The 15,517-nt window shown below is 45.3% G+C and overlaps 1 protein-coding gene across 2 annotated transcripts in view; it reads right to left on the reverse strand.

Moving 5' to 3' along the window:
• The window catches only part of Usp13 (ubiquitin specific peptidase 13), a 129,510-nt gene that overhangs the window by 94,177 nt on the left and 19,816 nt on the right, over nt 1–15,517 (reverse strand). Inside the window, exons 2-3 of one of the 2 annotated variants that reach the window (XM_016000308.3) lie at nt 9,567–9,692; nt 1,698–1,755 (exon numbers count right to left, since the gene is read on the reverse strand). In XM_016000308.3, the coding sequence (XP_015855794.1) occupies nt 1,698–1,755; nt 9,567–9,692 (184 nt within the window). Of the gene's footprint in view, nt 1–1,697; nt 1,759–9,566; nt 9,693–15,517 lie in introns of both variants that reach the window. The other variant, XM_006971129.4, reaches the window with a different exon arrangement.

The following is a 15,517-nucleotide window of genomic DNA, read 5'->3' on the forward strand; positions in this document are numbered from 1 at the left end:
AGAAGAGTTACGAAGTACCATCTTTGGGGCATGGCACGGCCATTGCAATCACACATTCCCAGCAGCTCTGGATGCTTGCACTAGATCTGCACAAGAACGGGACCATCCAGCGCTCCTGTGAGCTTCAGAAAAGCCTTCTGCTTTCTGAGTTATGGACGGCTGAGGTAGCACACAGATCGCAGCTTGTAGCAAAGGCCCCACTGAAATGGACAGCAACAAGGCCTCAGAGGCTGCCTTCCCATTCGTTTTTAAAACTGTGACTTGACAATAACCATTGCAATCAAAATAATCGCTAGAAAAATAAAGCCTCAAAATCCTTCAGCACCATGGTTGCAAGCAAAGAAGTCAGCTAACTCCTTCATGCAAGCCAAGAAAATGTTTCGTTTGTTGTTTTGTTTTAAAAAGCTGAACAGAGTGGCCCACACCAGTGACCCTGACACGTAGGTGATGGAGGTGGGACAGTCAGAAGGCCATGGTCAGCGTCTACTGCGGTGAGTCTGAGAGCAGCCTGGACTACACAAGACCCTGTCTCAAAAAACTGAAACCACAGTAACAACAGAGTCAAACTATTTAATGACTTCCACCTCCACAAAGTCATGCTGATGTCATGTGACTGGCAAGCAGTCACATTCCTGATAACAGCGGCAGGCGCTGGGAGAGCAGTCACTCAAGCACTTGACCCTTTCAGCCCCCGGGGCTCCTTTTAGGCTGTTTTCCGGGGGCTTGGTTAGTTGTCTGGTTGGTAGGTGGGGGCTGAGGCACAGGGTGAGCTGTGCAAAGGAAAAGGTGGCCAGCGCAGGAAAGCTGCTCCAGAGAATTTCAAGGTGATGCTCCTCAAGAAAACCACAAGCTGGGGAGCTGGAGAGAAGACACAGCCTGGGTGGCACACAGTGCGGAGGACGAAGCCAAGAAGCAAACCTAGCTTCACGGCTGCTTCACAGGCTTCACGTCCCAATAGTTAACGTGTCTGTGTGTGTGGTGAATGTGTGCGTGTGTGTGTGTGCGTGTGTGTGTGTGTGTGTGTGTGTGTGTGTGTGTGTGTGTGTGCATACATGTTTGCACATGCAAGGTGAAGGATAGAGGTTGTCAGTAGTCATTTGCGTAAGCAAGACTAGCTCTTCTTAATGAAGAATATCACACAACACTAACAATCATTGTTGCAGACAAGAACTACTGATGGGTGCTAAAATTAGTAGGCCAACCCAATAGGTGATACCTTTGGGACGCTCCTGTGTGTACATTTTATTGTGTGTAGTTGTATGCGGCTGAAATCCCTGTGCTGGGGAGACAGAGACATGAGCATCCCTGGGGTGTGTTGACAGACAGTCTAACTGAATTGCTGAGCTCTAGGTTCAGTGAGAGTCCCTGTCCCAAAAAATACGGTGGAGAGCAATAGACTCAACCACCAGACTACATGGGACAGGGTGAGGAGGAGATGATACAGAAAGGGAGACAGAACAAGACAGGAAGAGAGACAGACAGGAGGCACACAGAAAGACCGGAAGCAGGACTATAATTCCTCTCTAGCTGCCATAATTGCTTCAAAGCCCAGGACTCCATGCTCAAAGCACACTTCACTGCTAGGGAAATGGAAAGTGAAGGCAATGTTTAACCCAGCATACCTCATCCCTATCACCAGAGACAACGAGACAGAGAAAGACAGAATATAGCATGCACACTATTGATAACTGTGTTACCTAAAAATAACTTGGAATTCCTCCTTTTGGGTAAGGCTCCGGCTGATGCTGCTCTTACCTTCTGAAAAGAAAACAACAGATCATTAAAACATAACCCATAAAACAGTTTGCTAACAAAATGTATGACCCAGAGGTTCCCAGTTGAAGCCAAGAGGAAACTGGACCCCTTCCTTGCAGAGGGGAGAGGACTATTCTCTTGACCCCATGGCTATTTTCACGGAGTTATAAAGTGATCCCTCTTGAAAAGGGAGGTACAAACCAGAGATGGACAGAAAGCTGATGCTTGAACTTCGGTGGTCAGTGCTCCCTCCTGGAGTCCACGCTGAAGGACAGACAGACGTCAGCCACATATCCCCTTGCCTGCACAGAGACCCTCAGTCCTTGGCCCTGGGTGTGCTCAACACTGACTGTTCAAAGATTTACTAACTGTTGATACACAGTCACTGATAGTCTGACCATCTGAAAATGTAAATTGACCCATCTAAATGGTGTTTGGAGGACCACCAGAGGGCCAGCTGCCATGTCCAGCTTCACGTGTGGTCCGCCATTGGTGGGAGTCTACAGCAGCAGTGAGTGAGTTCCCATCTCATGGCTGGAGAGTAGCAGTCAAATATGATTATAAGAATTTTCTTTCACTCATCTATTTTCATACCATAGATCTTCTTGACTATTAGAGAAGAATACAGATTCATTATCTGCAGGGCCCACCCCCAGCACCTCTCCACACAGTCACATGAGTCAAGGTCATGCTCTGCACTCAGTATATCTGTTTGCTCCTTACTTGTCTTAGGAGTTCTGAGTCGAGTTTCCCACATTTTATTATTTGCTACTAAAAGCCAGTTCATCTTTGTACAATTCTCATATTGTTTTAATAGCTTCTACTATGGGTTTAAAGTTCTCCTCATAGCAATCTCTAAACACTCAGCTCAAAAACATGGGTCTCCAAACTCTAATGCCAATGTGTGTCTTCTGTCTTCGACTCTCTCTCTCCTCCATGATCCCAGAACCTCTGTCCCCTCCCCACCACTCACCTTCTGAGAGAGACAGACAGACAGACAGACAGAGAGACAAAGAGACAGAGACAGAGACACAGAGAGAGAGACAGAGAGAGACAGAGACACAGAGAGAGACAGAGACAGAGAGAGACAGAGACAGAGACAGAGAGAGACATAGAGAGAGAGAGAGAGAGAGAGAGAGAGAGAGAAGAGAGAGAGAGAGAGAGAGAGAGAGAGAGAGAGAGAGAGAGAGAGAGAGAGAGAGAGAGGAAGCAAAACCTGGACCAGAGACTCACTTCACAATCCCAGGGGTCACTAATCTCTACAGAGACTGAAGACTCTCGTCTCCACAGACTTCTGTGGTGTGTTCTTCCATCTCTATTTCTGCATGATCGAAGAGGAAAATGAAAAAGAGGATCTACATGGAGACCAGCTGGAATATGTATTTCTCCCTGAGGGAAGTTCAAACCTTAGACTCAGATCAGAAACACCCCCTGGGGGTAGGGGAGAACAATGGGACTTCCAGCTAAAGACCTTTGCTCTTGCTCCTATGACAGGGCTCAAGCACTAAAACTCCTCCCTTAGCAAACAGCTCTGCGCCTGTTTGTCAGGTTCTGTGTGAGAGCAAACTGAACACATGCAGGATCCTTCTCCTGGAGAGCTCATCAACACAGAAGGTAACTGAGTGGAGGCAGAAAGTGAAGAAGTTCTGAGAAGTCCTAAGTCTAAGAAACAATATGATGTTTGTGGAGATGTTTGGCTTATCTGGAGGTAGTGGGATGATCAGTATTGATCATGTAAGAAGAGCATTGGTCCTCAAATATAGAAGGTACTTAGTAATAGGGACAGATCAGTGGATGAATGGATAAATTAATAGATTGCTAAATGGATGGATGGATGGATGGATGGATGGATGGATGGATGGATGGATGGGTAGGTGGGTGCTTGAATGGATGAATAGATGATAGATAGATAGATAGATAGATAGATAGATAGATAGGAGATAGCTGATAGGTGGATGGATGGATGGATGGATGGATGGATGGATGGATGGAGATAGATAGATAGATAGATAGATAGATAGATAGATAGATAGATAGATAGATAAACAGATGATAGATTAACAGACAGACAGATAGATGGGCAGATGGGCGAATGGGCAGATGGATAGAATGTTGCATGGGTGAATGAATGGATATTTTTAACGGCAGAGAATACAAGTAAAAGAGAAGTAAGGATAGAAGTAGAGAAAACACACTCACAGTAGAGAACACATGTACTTAGGCACTAAATCATAGTACATTCCAAATAGCTATGTGGAGAATGCAAATTTGGTGCAGTAAGAAAGGGCTGGAAAAGCTGTGGGGCCCCATCATGAGCACCTTGTGATTACACTGGAGAGTTTTGGACTCTGGGCTGAAGGCATGTCAGATGGGACAGATAACAGCAGCATCCATTTAGAAAGCTCACAGGGAGGGCGTAACATAGCCTGGCTATGAGTGAAAGCTATAGGTTTAAAAGAAGAAAAATGGCCGGGCCGTGGTGGCGCATGCCTTTAATCCCAGCACTCGGGAGGCAGAAGTAGGCGGATCTCTGTGAGTTCGAGGTCAGCCTGGTCTACAGAGTGAGTTCCAGGATAGCCAGGACTGTTTCACAGAGAAACCCTGTCTCGAAAAACCAAAAAAAAAAAAAAAAAAAAAAAAGATGAATCAGCAAGCTACGGGACAAGTCCACCACAGGAACAGGAAGGACTAATCAATGACAGCAGGCAGGGGTGGTGGAAACAGGATGGACTTCAGAACTTCAGAGCTGTGTGGGAAGTTCAGATAACAACACCTGGTTACCAGAAGGATCCACAAGGAAAACAGAGCCCCAAAAATGTCTGGCTTTCTGGAATTCACAAGAAAGGACAGTGCTGACAGAGAGGATATTGTGTGTAGTCTGGCATGCTGAACTTGAGGAATTTAAGAGATCCTAAAAAGAAAATCAGAGGTCAGATTTAGATGGTCCAATCCAGTTCGAGGAAGGTATTAACTTGGAAGCCTACACTTAGAACAGCCAAACAAGATATAGAGAACACATGGAGAAGAGCACCTCCAGAGAGAGAAGGCAGACTGGCCAAAGGGCTTCCTAGGAAAGGCAGGTAACTAACTAACGACTAAGGAAAGGAAAGGCTTGAGCTTAAAAGGCAGCCAGAAGGGAGAAAAGAAGAAGAATGCCAAAGAAAAGAGAGCGGGAAACCGCCTCAAATCTTCCTTGACTGTAAATAACCTCAGACCTAACACGCATGCAGCAGGTATGGCAACCAAGCTCTCCTGACGAGCCAGGCACTCCCAGTGATCAGCAGCACTGCTCAGTCAGATGTAGTGTGGGTCCTCAGTCCTGCAAGGACACAGGGTGGTGACTGGAAAAGAGAGAGAGGTTTCTACAAGGCTTCAACTGAGAGGTTAGATCACAATCTAACAACAGCAGGATAGAAAGGACAGGGTCCGTTCTGGGGAGTGTTCTATCAAAAGACTGGAGGAAAGAAACCAGAGAAAGGAAAGCTGAATTAACCATAGTGAGTTCCCCAAAGCAGGGGGAATCAGGACCACAAAGACAGGAGAATGCAGCTTCCCGCTTGGGGGAGGGGGAGGGGATGCAAACCACAGGGAGCTTCCAGAAGGTAAGGAAAAGTCCCATGAGTTGCAGTCAGGGTCTCTGCAGAGACTGTAGAGTCCAAGTCTAAACACAATGACACATTGCTCTACTACGCCAATGCTCAGTGGCCACTGGAGGAGCGGGAGAGGACACAGCAGGACACTGCGGGTGAGGAGACCTAACAGCAGGGCCAGGCCAGGACCCGGCACTGCACTGCTAAGTTTGGACATTGTGTCTCCTATCTCCCCTCAAAGGCTCATGTGTTAAGGCTGGTCCTTTGCGTGGTATTGGGCAACGGTGAGAACTTTAAAAAATGAGGTAAATTGGGATATCAGGGTCCATTCTCAGAAGGAATCGTGGAATCCCAGTCTCTTTGGCATCCTGTTTCATAATGTGACTTCCACACATGCACACACTGCCATCTATGAGCCCTCTGCGGGGCTCCTATCATGACCTGTGCAGTGCTTTTGGGATTTTCAGACCCCAAACAATGAGGCAAATAAATCTCATTTTTTTTATAAAGTTAGTCTGTCTTATGCTAGTAATACAAAATGGACGAATATCATTGCAAACCCCGCAGTAGTGGGAAAGTTCTGGCATTTGTGGACAGAAGCACCAATGCATCAACTGGGTAACATCTGGAGCATTGTCGAAGACGAGGGTCAGCTAAGGAGACTGCTGTTGATACAGTGTTTAGGCCATGAGTCATAAGAGGCAAGCTGAGCAAGTGACGGGCCTAGGGGCCTGGAGCCCGGAGAAGAGCAGATCAAAATAGGAACACACGGGCAAAAGGGCAAACTGAGTGGAGGCTGTCACCAAAGAGTGGATGTCTCACTCCAAGGCTTCGCTACAGAATCACAGGCAGCCCACAGAGCCACCACCAGCTCTGGGACCCAGGCAAGCAGACTCTCTGGGCCTCAGTTTTAACTTTGTCACTTTACACTAAGACGTGGAACGACCTGAACTTTATAAGAATTATTCCAGATCCCAACAGAAGAAGCATGTAAGCAGGACAAAAATCAAATGATTTCAAAGCTTATCTTTGAAACTGTGACTTCCCAGCATATCAAGCAGGGGGCAATGGAAATAAGCAAAACGCAAGTCTGAATTGCCTACTTAGGAGATACAAGATAGTTGATGAATTATCAAGACTATATAGGATGGATATTTGAAAACTACCAATCTCAAAAATCAAATAAATATGTAATAAAAGTGATAACAAAATGTAAGGTCGGAAAACTAAACTAAAGGTAAAAAAGTAAGAGAGAGAGAGATAACGAAAGGTAAGGGGCCAGACATGGCTCTCTGCTGCACAGTCTAATGATCTGAGTGTGATTCCAGAAACAGAGTAGAAGAAGCAAACTGACCTTCAAAAGTTGTCCTCTGACCTACACATACACACACACATACCCTCACACACACACACACACACACACACACACACACACACACACACACACCTGTGGCAGTGTGAATGAAAATGGCCATAAGCTCATATATTTTAATGTTTGGTCCTATGGAACTGTTTTGGGAAAGATTAGGAGCTGTGGCCTTGTTGAAGGAGGTGTATCACTGGGGATAGGCCTGTCTGTCTCTCTGTCTCTGTCTCTGTCTCTCTGCCTTTTGTGGATCAGATGTAAGCTCTTTCCAAAGCAACAGGGCCGTAACTACAGAAAAGTAGCTAAGATAACAATGATAATCATAATTTTCTAAATAGGTGGTAAATACATAGGAAAATATTCAATCATCACAGAATGAAATGCCAAATATTTTTATGTCACTTCACAACCGTTAGACTGGCAAAGATTGAATATGGCCAAGGAGTGGTAAGAGTGTGGACAAACAGACATTCCTCACCTCTTAGACAGGGGACGTGCTGGCACAAAGACACTGGGGGGAATTAGCCTTCTCCTGACAAAAACAAAGCTCGGCGCCCACAGGCCAGTGGGATCACTAGCTCAGTTCTTACAGAAACAAAGGTTTCTGTAGAAAATGTGTTAAGCCAGGCGGTGGTGGCTCACGCCTTCAATCCCAGCACTCGAGAGGCAGAGCCAGGTGGATCTCTGTGAGTTCAAGGCCAGCCTGGTCTACAGAGTGAGATCCAGGACAGGCACCAAAGCTACACGCAGAAACTCTGTCTCAAAAAATCAAGACCAAAACCAAAAAAAGAAGAAAAAAATGTGTTAAAATGTCCACTGTGGTATTGTTTATCGTGGCAAAGAACAGAAGCAATCTAAATGTTCAGCGATAGGAGAAGAAAGGAACTTATAGATTATTCAAGGAGAAAATACTAAACATCTCTTAATATGAAGGAAATAAATCCACAGGCATCTCAGTGTGGCTGGGGTCCAGAACAACACTTAGTGGTGAGGCACTATGCAGAATCATAGGTCAGAGTGTGAGGACATGCATCCGTATCTTTAAAACACACAGTCATACTACATACTATCCATACAGAAATGCAGTTAGGATATAATGATACGCATGAAAATAACAGTGAGAATGAGTGATGGTCACTTTGGGGGAATGAAGGGCTCCAGAGGGAATTGGGGATGTGGTTCCGTTGATAGAGTGCTTACCTGGCATGCACAAAGCCCTGAGGTCAATCCCCTGCACTACACAAACTGGCCTTGGAACACACAGCTATAATCCCAAAACGTAGGGTGGGTTAACCAAAACTAGGGATGTATGAAAAAGCCTTATATGGACACCCACTAGTTAGTAAGCTAACTTCAAAATATAACTTAAAAAAGAGTTCAAACAGAATTACTGTGCATCAGAGGACAGACAATGCCACTCCTAGAAGACATGGGTTATTAAATGCAGGGTCAAGAGCCCCAAGAGGTGTCCAAAACAGCACAGGCTATTGCCACTGCCCTTGGCCACTCACCATAACTGCATGCTAAGACCCCATTGCTGAATATGCCACACGATCTGGCTGCAGGCCATAGTGAAATCAAACAGACTGAAAACCATCTTCCCCACTGGCTAGATTTCACAGTTCCGGGGGCAAACTTCTGAGAAAGCAAAGAAATCATTGTTCTTGTTGCGTGCTGGGCCCTGCATGAGGGAATATGGACCTGGCAGGCAAGATATACCCACTGATGCCATAGTGGCATGTCAATCACAGGGTAACTAACTGCTTTCTGGTTGGATTTGAGGCCTGCGCCACAGGAGAGAAATTCATGCCTGATCCTGTAACCCCACTCAAAAGCCCAGAGCTACGGGAGGTCATAGGCCCTATTATTGTTTTGATAAATGGTCACGTTGTCATTTCTTTCTAATATTTATGTTTATACACAGACCTAGACTATCTCCACCTTGGTCAAAGAAACTTGGTCAATCAGTCAACGCTGAGATGCATGACCAAGTCTAAGTGCTGAGCATTGAGACTGAAGGTTGAACCCGAAGTGGGGCATCTTTCTCCACCATTACCACCACGGCTGAGGGAACACGGTGGAATAAAAGAAAGAATGCAAGAGCTGGAGAATGGGAAGTAGGGCCTTGCCCTCATCGGCTCGCAGCAGCAGTGATGACCTGCACAAGACCGTCACAAGAGCAAGCCAGCGGAAGTCCCAGCATAGGTGAAGCCTGTGCTCTCCCGGCCCCACTGCTTGCTGAGGAGCGACCAGCAGCTGACCGTTGCTGGAGAGGGAAAGGCACTCTTTTCTGAACATGTGGCCACTGGTACACTTACTTCCCATGTTCCAGAGGGTGGTCCCACACCCGTGCACATATGGGTGGCACTAATCAGACTCAGTGGGTTATCAAAAGAGATAGAACACACATTATAGAAAGGGACATGTTGGGGGCAACTTGGGGATGTAAGCTGGAGAAAGAAATGGGGTGGCTATGATCATGTTTTATAGTATAAATGTATAAAATTCTCAAAAATAAAGAAAAATTATATTTTTTAAAGAAACAAAAGGATGTGTACTTTCAAGGTTTTTCTTTCACTTAAGGAAAACATTGGGATGCATTAGGTTTGCACTTTTTCATGGTTTTAAAGTTAAAATTACTTTTTCCAATCAATCAGCCACATAGCTTCTTAACTCCAACCGGTGGTCTAGAAGAAGAAAAATAAAACTGGCTAAGGTAAGGGCTTGAGTGGGGGGAACCTCCGAGTGTCTACAAAGTGCTGCGGTTTCTTGACATCAAAGAGAATTCGGAGTTGTGAGGGTCGAGTAAACTCCCTCTGTGGAGCATGCAGGGACTCTCCAAACACCCATCTCACCTCTCGCATGTGCCTTTTCAGGTGCATGTACACACTCTGTCCAGTTTTTCGAAAATGCCTTTCAACGTGTTCCCTTCCAAAGGCCAAAAATGTATTCATGCATACATAGAGTCCACCTTCAGAGTTCTAGAAGAAAGAGACAGGGTACAAAGTTACCAAGGACACCTGGCCAAGCCATCAAGATACAGACAACTGGAAGAGGAAGAAAGGTAAATGATTAAGGGTCAACCTCAGCAAAGGGCTACAATGGTTCTTGGTGTCTGCCAGAGCCTGAACAGCTGCACACCCACCCAGGCAGAGCACCATGTTTATTGAGTACAGTCTGCCAGAGTCTCAATGGCTTCACACCCACCCCGGCAGAGCACCATGTTTATTGAGTACAGTCTGCCAAAGTCTCAAAGGCTTCACGCCCACCCCGGTAGAACACCATGTTTACTGAGTACAGGCTACTTTCACCCCAGGTGAGATATTACAGGCTCTAGAAACATGTGTGTGACATTTCACATAGGGCAAAGAAAGAGAGACAGAAAGGAACTATACATTACAGCATGCCATGAAATGCATCTCAATTTTCAGTTTGAGTGGAGCTTCTGAGTTTCCAGAGAATTCACTAAGAGAAGAGACCTGCCCTTACCATGGGCTGCAGCAGCCAATAGGCCAGGGGCTAGATGGGATAAAAGAGGAGTGGGAAGAAGCCCTGTAACACTCATTTTCTCTCTGCTTCCTGAATGCAGTGAGGTGAGCAACTCTGCCACACCAGAGACCACAGCAATGGAGCTGGCCAACCAGAGACTGAGACCTCTAAAGTCATACGCCAGAATAAATCCTTCCTCCATCAAACTTTCTCAAATGTTTGTCACAGAGACAGAAAGACTAACAGACATGCCTGGTCTGCTGTCCAAGAGAATATGTAATCGCTGCTTTTGTTAGCCACTTCAAGTTATTGATTAATATTTCCATTTCATAGTTTAAAAAACTAATCATGAGTCACTTTCCCCAAGTATATACAGCCTGCAAGTTTCAGAGCTAGATTTCAATCTGTTTCTCTTTTTCTCTCTCCTTGCCACATTTCAAAACACATAGTTATTTCATCAGAATGAAGCCAGGACTGACGTTCACATCCAAGCTACCTGACTTTTTGTCTCATTTTCATATCTTCTCTCACTTTGCCTAACAGCACCCTCTGAATACTTAGTCTACTAAATTACCCAGCCTTTCTTCAAGGAGGTGAATCCTGTGAGACCACTGCCAGCCCGCCCCCCCAAAGAAAATGAGAAAAAGATGCAACAGGTACACAGATGCATGCAGTAAAACACCCATGTATGTAAAATAATATAGGAAAAATAAAAGGAAAACAAACCTGAACGGAAAACACTCACCAGCCACTAACATCAGGTGTATACCTGTACATCTGTGAGTCCAGCACTCAGGAGAGTGAGGCAGGAGGATTGTGAGTTCAAAGCCAGCCTGGGCTACAGAGTGAGATCAAAGGAAGGGAAAGAGGGAAGAAGAAAAGAAAAATCCTTTAAATAAAGATAACATTCATCTGATCAATACTTTAGAGAAGCCTTCAAATGTTTTTCTTTTAAGTAAACATGATCTCTAGCATAGTTGTACTCAATAAATAAAAACATACAAATATAAAGATACCATATATACATATAATATCTATGATGGTCATTGATTTATTACATCAAGCATTATATTGTGATCAGGAAAAGAACACTTCCATTTGCTCTCAATAAAATGTTAATTCAATTAAAGAATCTAAACTGTAAGGTATGGAGCCAGGTAAGTGATATATGGAATCTGTAACAAAGGTCATGAACGAGCCAGCCAGCTCTGCAGCTTGATGGGATCTGAGAACCTTGGGCTCCATGTTCTCCAGAAATGATGCTTTGGTAACTCCCATCTCATGAGGCTGCTTAAGTAGAAAAGAGAAAAAACACACCAAAGAGCTTCCTGCACTACAAAACATTACACAAATGTTGGCTATCCACTGTTATGAGGTAATTAATTCTGCTACTAGTGCAGTCACTCTATAATTGGGGAGATCAGCAGAAGGGAGATGAAGCAATTCTCACGGCCATGCAGGCTAGGGCCAAGAAATAGTCATCAGTCAGAAAGGAAAACACAGGCAAACAGTGAGAGAAGAGAGAAATTGGGAAATGGAAGAAGGAAAATGCTATATTATAACATTTTCCTAAAGACAAATATATAACTGCTCTATCATGCATATTCAAAAGAATAGCCAGGCTAATCTTTGATAATCTATTAAAGCCATCTAACAGTTTATGTTTGTTTGTTTTTTACTTTCTAGTGCATTTGATAGAAATTTAATACACCAAGCACTTGTGGCATTGTCCCAAAGTCCATAATCAAACAGAACAACTCTGGACAAGAGAGAGAGAAACAGAGACAGAGAGACAGAGGGAGAGATGGAGGCTGTCATAAACATCAACAGATGTCTTTCACCTGACACACAAGACTGGCCTCTAAAACAGGAAGTGGCTGCTGTGAAGGTACTTCATGGGGAACTTGTCAATAGGTGCAAAGTTCAGGGCACACAGGACCAGAGAGCTCTGTCAAAGCTCCCCAGCAAACAGTCAACAAGCAGTCCAGTCTAATGAGCTACGCTCTCGGCCCCCTTGCCTCACTAATGTCTACATACTGGTCCCAGCTAGACGATGTCTCACGTCTCTAATCCCAGCACTCAGGAAGCTGAAGCAGGAGAATAGCCACTAGTTTAAAACTTAGACTACAGTCTGTTTCAGGCCAGTCTGAGCTACAAAATGATACTCCATCTGTCCTGGGTGGGTTTTTATCAACTTGACATAAGCTAGTTATCTGGAAAGAGAAACCTCCATTGAGGAAATGCCTTCAACCAGATTACCTGTAGGCAAAAGTCTGTGGGGGAGTGAGTACATGTGTGCATGCAGGCCACTCCCGTGCAGGTGGTCCTGACTTGTATGAATAGGAAGCAGGCTGATCAAGTCATGGGAAGCAAGCCAGTAAGCAGCACCCTCCACAGCCTCTGCTTCAGCTCCTGCCTCCAGGTTCCTGCCTTAAGTGTCTTCCCTGAGTTTCCTCCGTGATGGACTATGATGTGGAAGTATAAGACGAAATAAATCCTTTCCTTCCCAAGTTGCTTTTGGTCACGGTGTTTTATCACAGCAATAGAACCCCTAATTGACACAGATATTAGTACCAAGGTATGGGGTACTGCTGTGAAAGACAAGATTTGCATTTTGTGGAGAACTGTGGGAACAGTTTGGAATTTCGTGCTAGAAAAGCCACTGAGTGATCAGATTTAATGAGCTATAGTGAGAACTTAGAAGATAATGCCCAGAGTGGTGCAAATGATAAAGTCCTGGATGGGGAAGTTGCAGAGGGAGGTTTGAGAGTCCCTTAAAAGCTTTGTCAGGGTCACTCAATATTTTGAGACTTAAGAATCTGTGGTACTAAGTCAGTTGGGGGCTGAATAATTAGCTGTGATTAATAGGAGACCAGAACCACTAAAGTGATTCTTTGCTAAGAGGATCAATACTAGCCAGCTGGGGCTGAAGAATCAGCTGCGCTTAACAAGGGACCAGCATCCTCGAGGTGGCATCTTCTGTGAAGTGTTTCCTCAGGTCATCACTCAGGAGCTGTGGTCCAGAGGCAGCCGAGGATGTACCCCATGCTGGCAGCTACTCTTGGTAACATGTAAGAGTCTCTCAGTAGGTACCTGTTCTTGAAGGCTGGAGAGCAGCTGAGGCTTGGCACTGTGAGAAGCTAGGAGGGGCCACTGGTGAAAGTGAGGCCTCCACTGCAGTGGAAGCCCCGGGATTGGAGTGGCCATGGAGAGAAGCTGAGGCTTGGCACCATGTGGCAGGCCAGAGACCCTGAGGAGAGCCCAGGAGAGGCTATTGGTGAAGCTGCAACCCAGATGAAGTGGAAACACCAGCATTTTGGAGATGCCAGTACCATAAAAGGACCATCGAGGACAGCAGTAGCTGTGGAGTGGAGCCCGCCTGCGCCTGTGAGACAAGCCGTATGTGCTGAGGACGGCAGAGCCCGAGACCCGCAGCTGCCCAGGCCTTTGGAGCCCAGAAGACCATGAGTCCCAGATGGCGGACACAGAGCTTCACACAGTCGGACTTCGATCTTGCTTTGGTTTGATGGCTTTGGCTCATGACTGTGCCCTGGTTATTCACTCTTAGAATAACAAAATACTTGTTTTGATTTTAGAGAAATCCAGTTATGAGACCTTAGATATTTTGGAGAAACTTGGTAAATTTTAGAGAGATTCCAAAGTTTCAGAGAGACTCTAGAGTTGTAGAGACTGGATTTTTAGAGAGACCTTGAAATTTTTAAACACTTTAGACTTTTAAGTATTAAAATTTTTAAGGACTGTGAGACTTTTAAAACTTGGAATGCTTTACATTGTCCTATTAATGACATCTTGGCAACAAGAAAGAAAAAGTTACGGTTTGACAGTGATGTGTTTTTGTGTCAAGTTGACACAAGGTCAGTTTCCTGGTTTTTTGGTTTGTCAGTTTGACACAAGCTAGAGTTATCTAGAAAGAGGAACTTTTTTAAAATTTTTATTATTTTATTTTATATTTTAATTTAATTTTACATATAAGCCATGGATTCCCTTGTCCCCGTCCACCCCCGCTCTGCCTTCCTCCCAGCCCATCCCCCTCCTGACCATTCCCATCTCCTCCAGGGCAAAGACTCCCCTGGAGATTGAATTCGACCTGGTAGATTCAGTCCAGGCAGGTCCAGTCCCCTCCTCCCAGGCTGAGCCAAGTGTCCCTGCATAGGCCCCAGGTTCCAAACAGCCAGCTCATGCACTGAGGACAGGTCCTGGTCCCACTGCCTGGATGCCTCCCAAGCAGATCAAGCTAATCAACTGTCTCACTTATCCAGAGGGCCTGAGGGAACCGGAAGCAGAGATCCACAGCCAGGCCCCAGGTGGAGCTCCAGGAGTCCAAATGGCGAGAAAGAGGAGGGTTTGTATGAGCGAGAATTGTTGAGACCAAGATTGGAAAGGGAAAGAGGAACTTTAATTGAGGGAAACGCCTCCCTCCAGAGGGCCTGTAGGCAAGTTTTTGCGGCATTTTCTCGATTAATGACTGATGTGGAGGGGCCCAGCTCCTTGTGGGAATGCCATTCCTGTGCAAGTGGTCCAGACTTGCGTAGGGCTGGGCAGGTCATGGGGAGCAAGCCAGTAAGCAGTACTCCTCCATGGCCTCTGCTTCAGTTCCTGCCTCCAGGTTCCTGCCTTGAGTTTCTTCCCTGACTTCCCTCAGTGATGGTCTATAACATGGAAGTGTAAGATGAAATAAACCCTTTCCTCCTTAAGATACTTTGGTACAGTGTTTTAACACAGTGACAGAAACCCTAGGACATCATATATATCTCATATATATATATGGTATATATACATATATATATATATATATACACCATATATATAAAAAATGCACTGACTGTACCTAGTATATATATAAAATAGGTACAGTCAGAGCATTTTTTTTAAGTCAGCCCTCAATGACATGTGCTCTGAACAGCTTTTTTCAAAAATCATGACACATTGAGGCCGATAAAGTTCCCCCATTCACTTGTAGCAAAGTCCAGAGATAGCTGATAAGAGCGCCTAGCTCTCAACCTCTTCTTCTCATCAGCTAGCTAGGCCCTCTCCTCCAAGTCTGCCACCAAGGAAACCTGGAGAAACATCTGCCTCCACACTACCTTCAAGCCAACTACATCTGGAGAATGAGACGTAAATAGAAGAATACGAGGGCAGAACGCAGAAGCACACCTTTTAAAAAAGCACGGAAAACACCGGCAGGCTAGCCCAGTGGTTAAAGTGCGTCCTGTGAAAGATGAGGACCCGAATCCAAATCCCCAGCCCCCACATGAGAACGGGTGCAATCTGTAATCCCAGTGCTCCTGCGGGGAGA

This window comes from Peromyscus maniculatus, chromosome 6 (genome assembly GCF_049852395.1).
Source record: "Peromyscus maniculatus bairdii isolate BWxNUB_F1_BW_parent chromosome 6, HU_Pman_BW_mat_3.1, whole genome shotgun sequence".
Classification (NCBI taxonomy): Eukaryota; Metazoa; Chordata; class Mammalia; order Rodentia; family Cricetidae; genus Peromyscus; species Peromyscus maniculatus.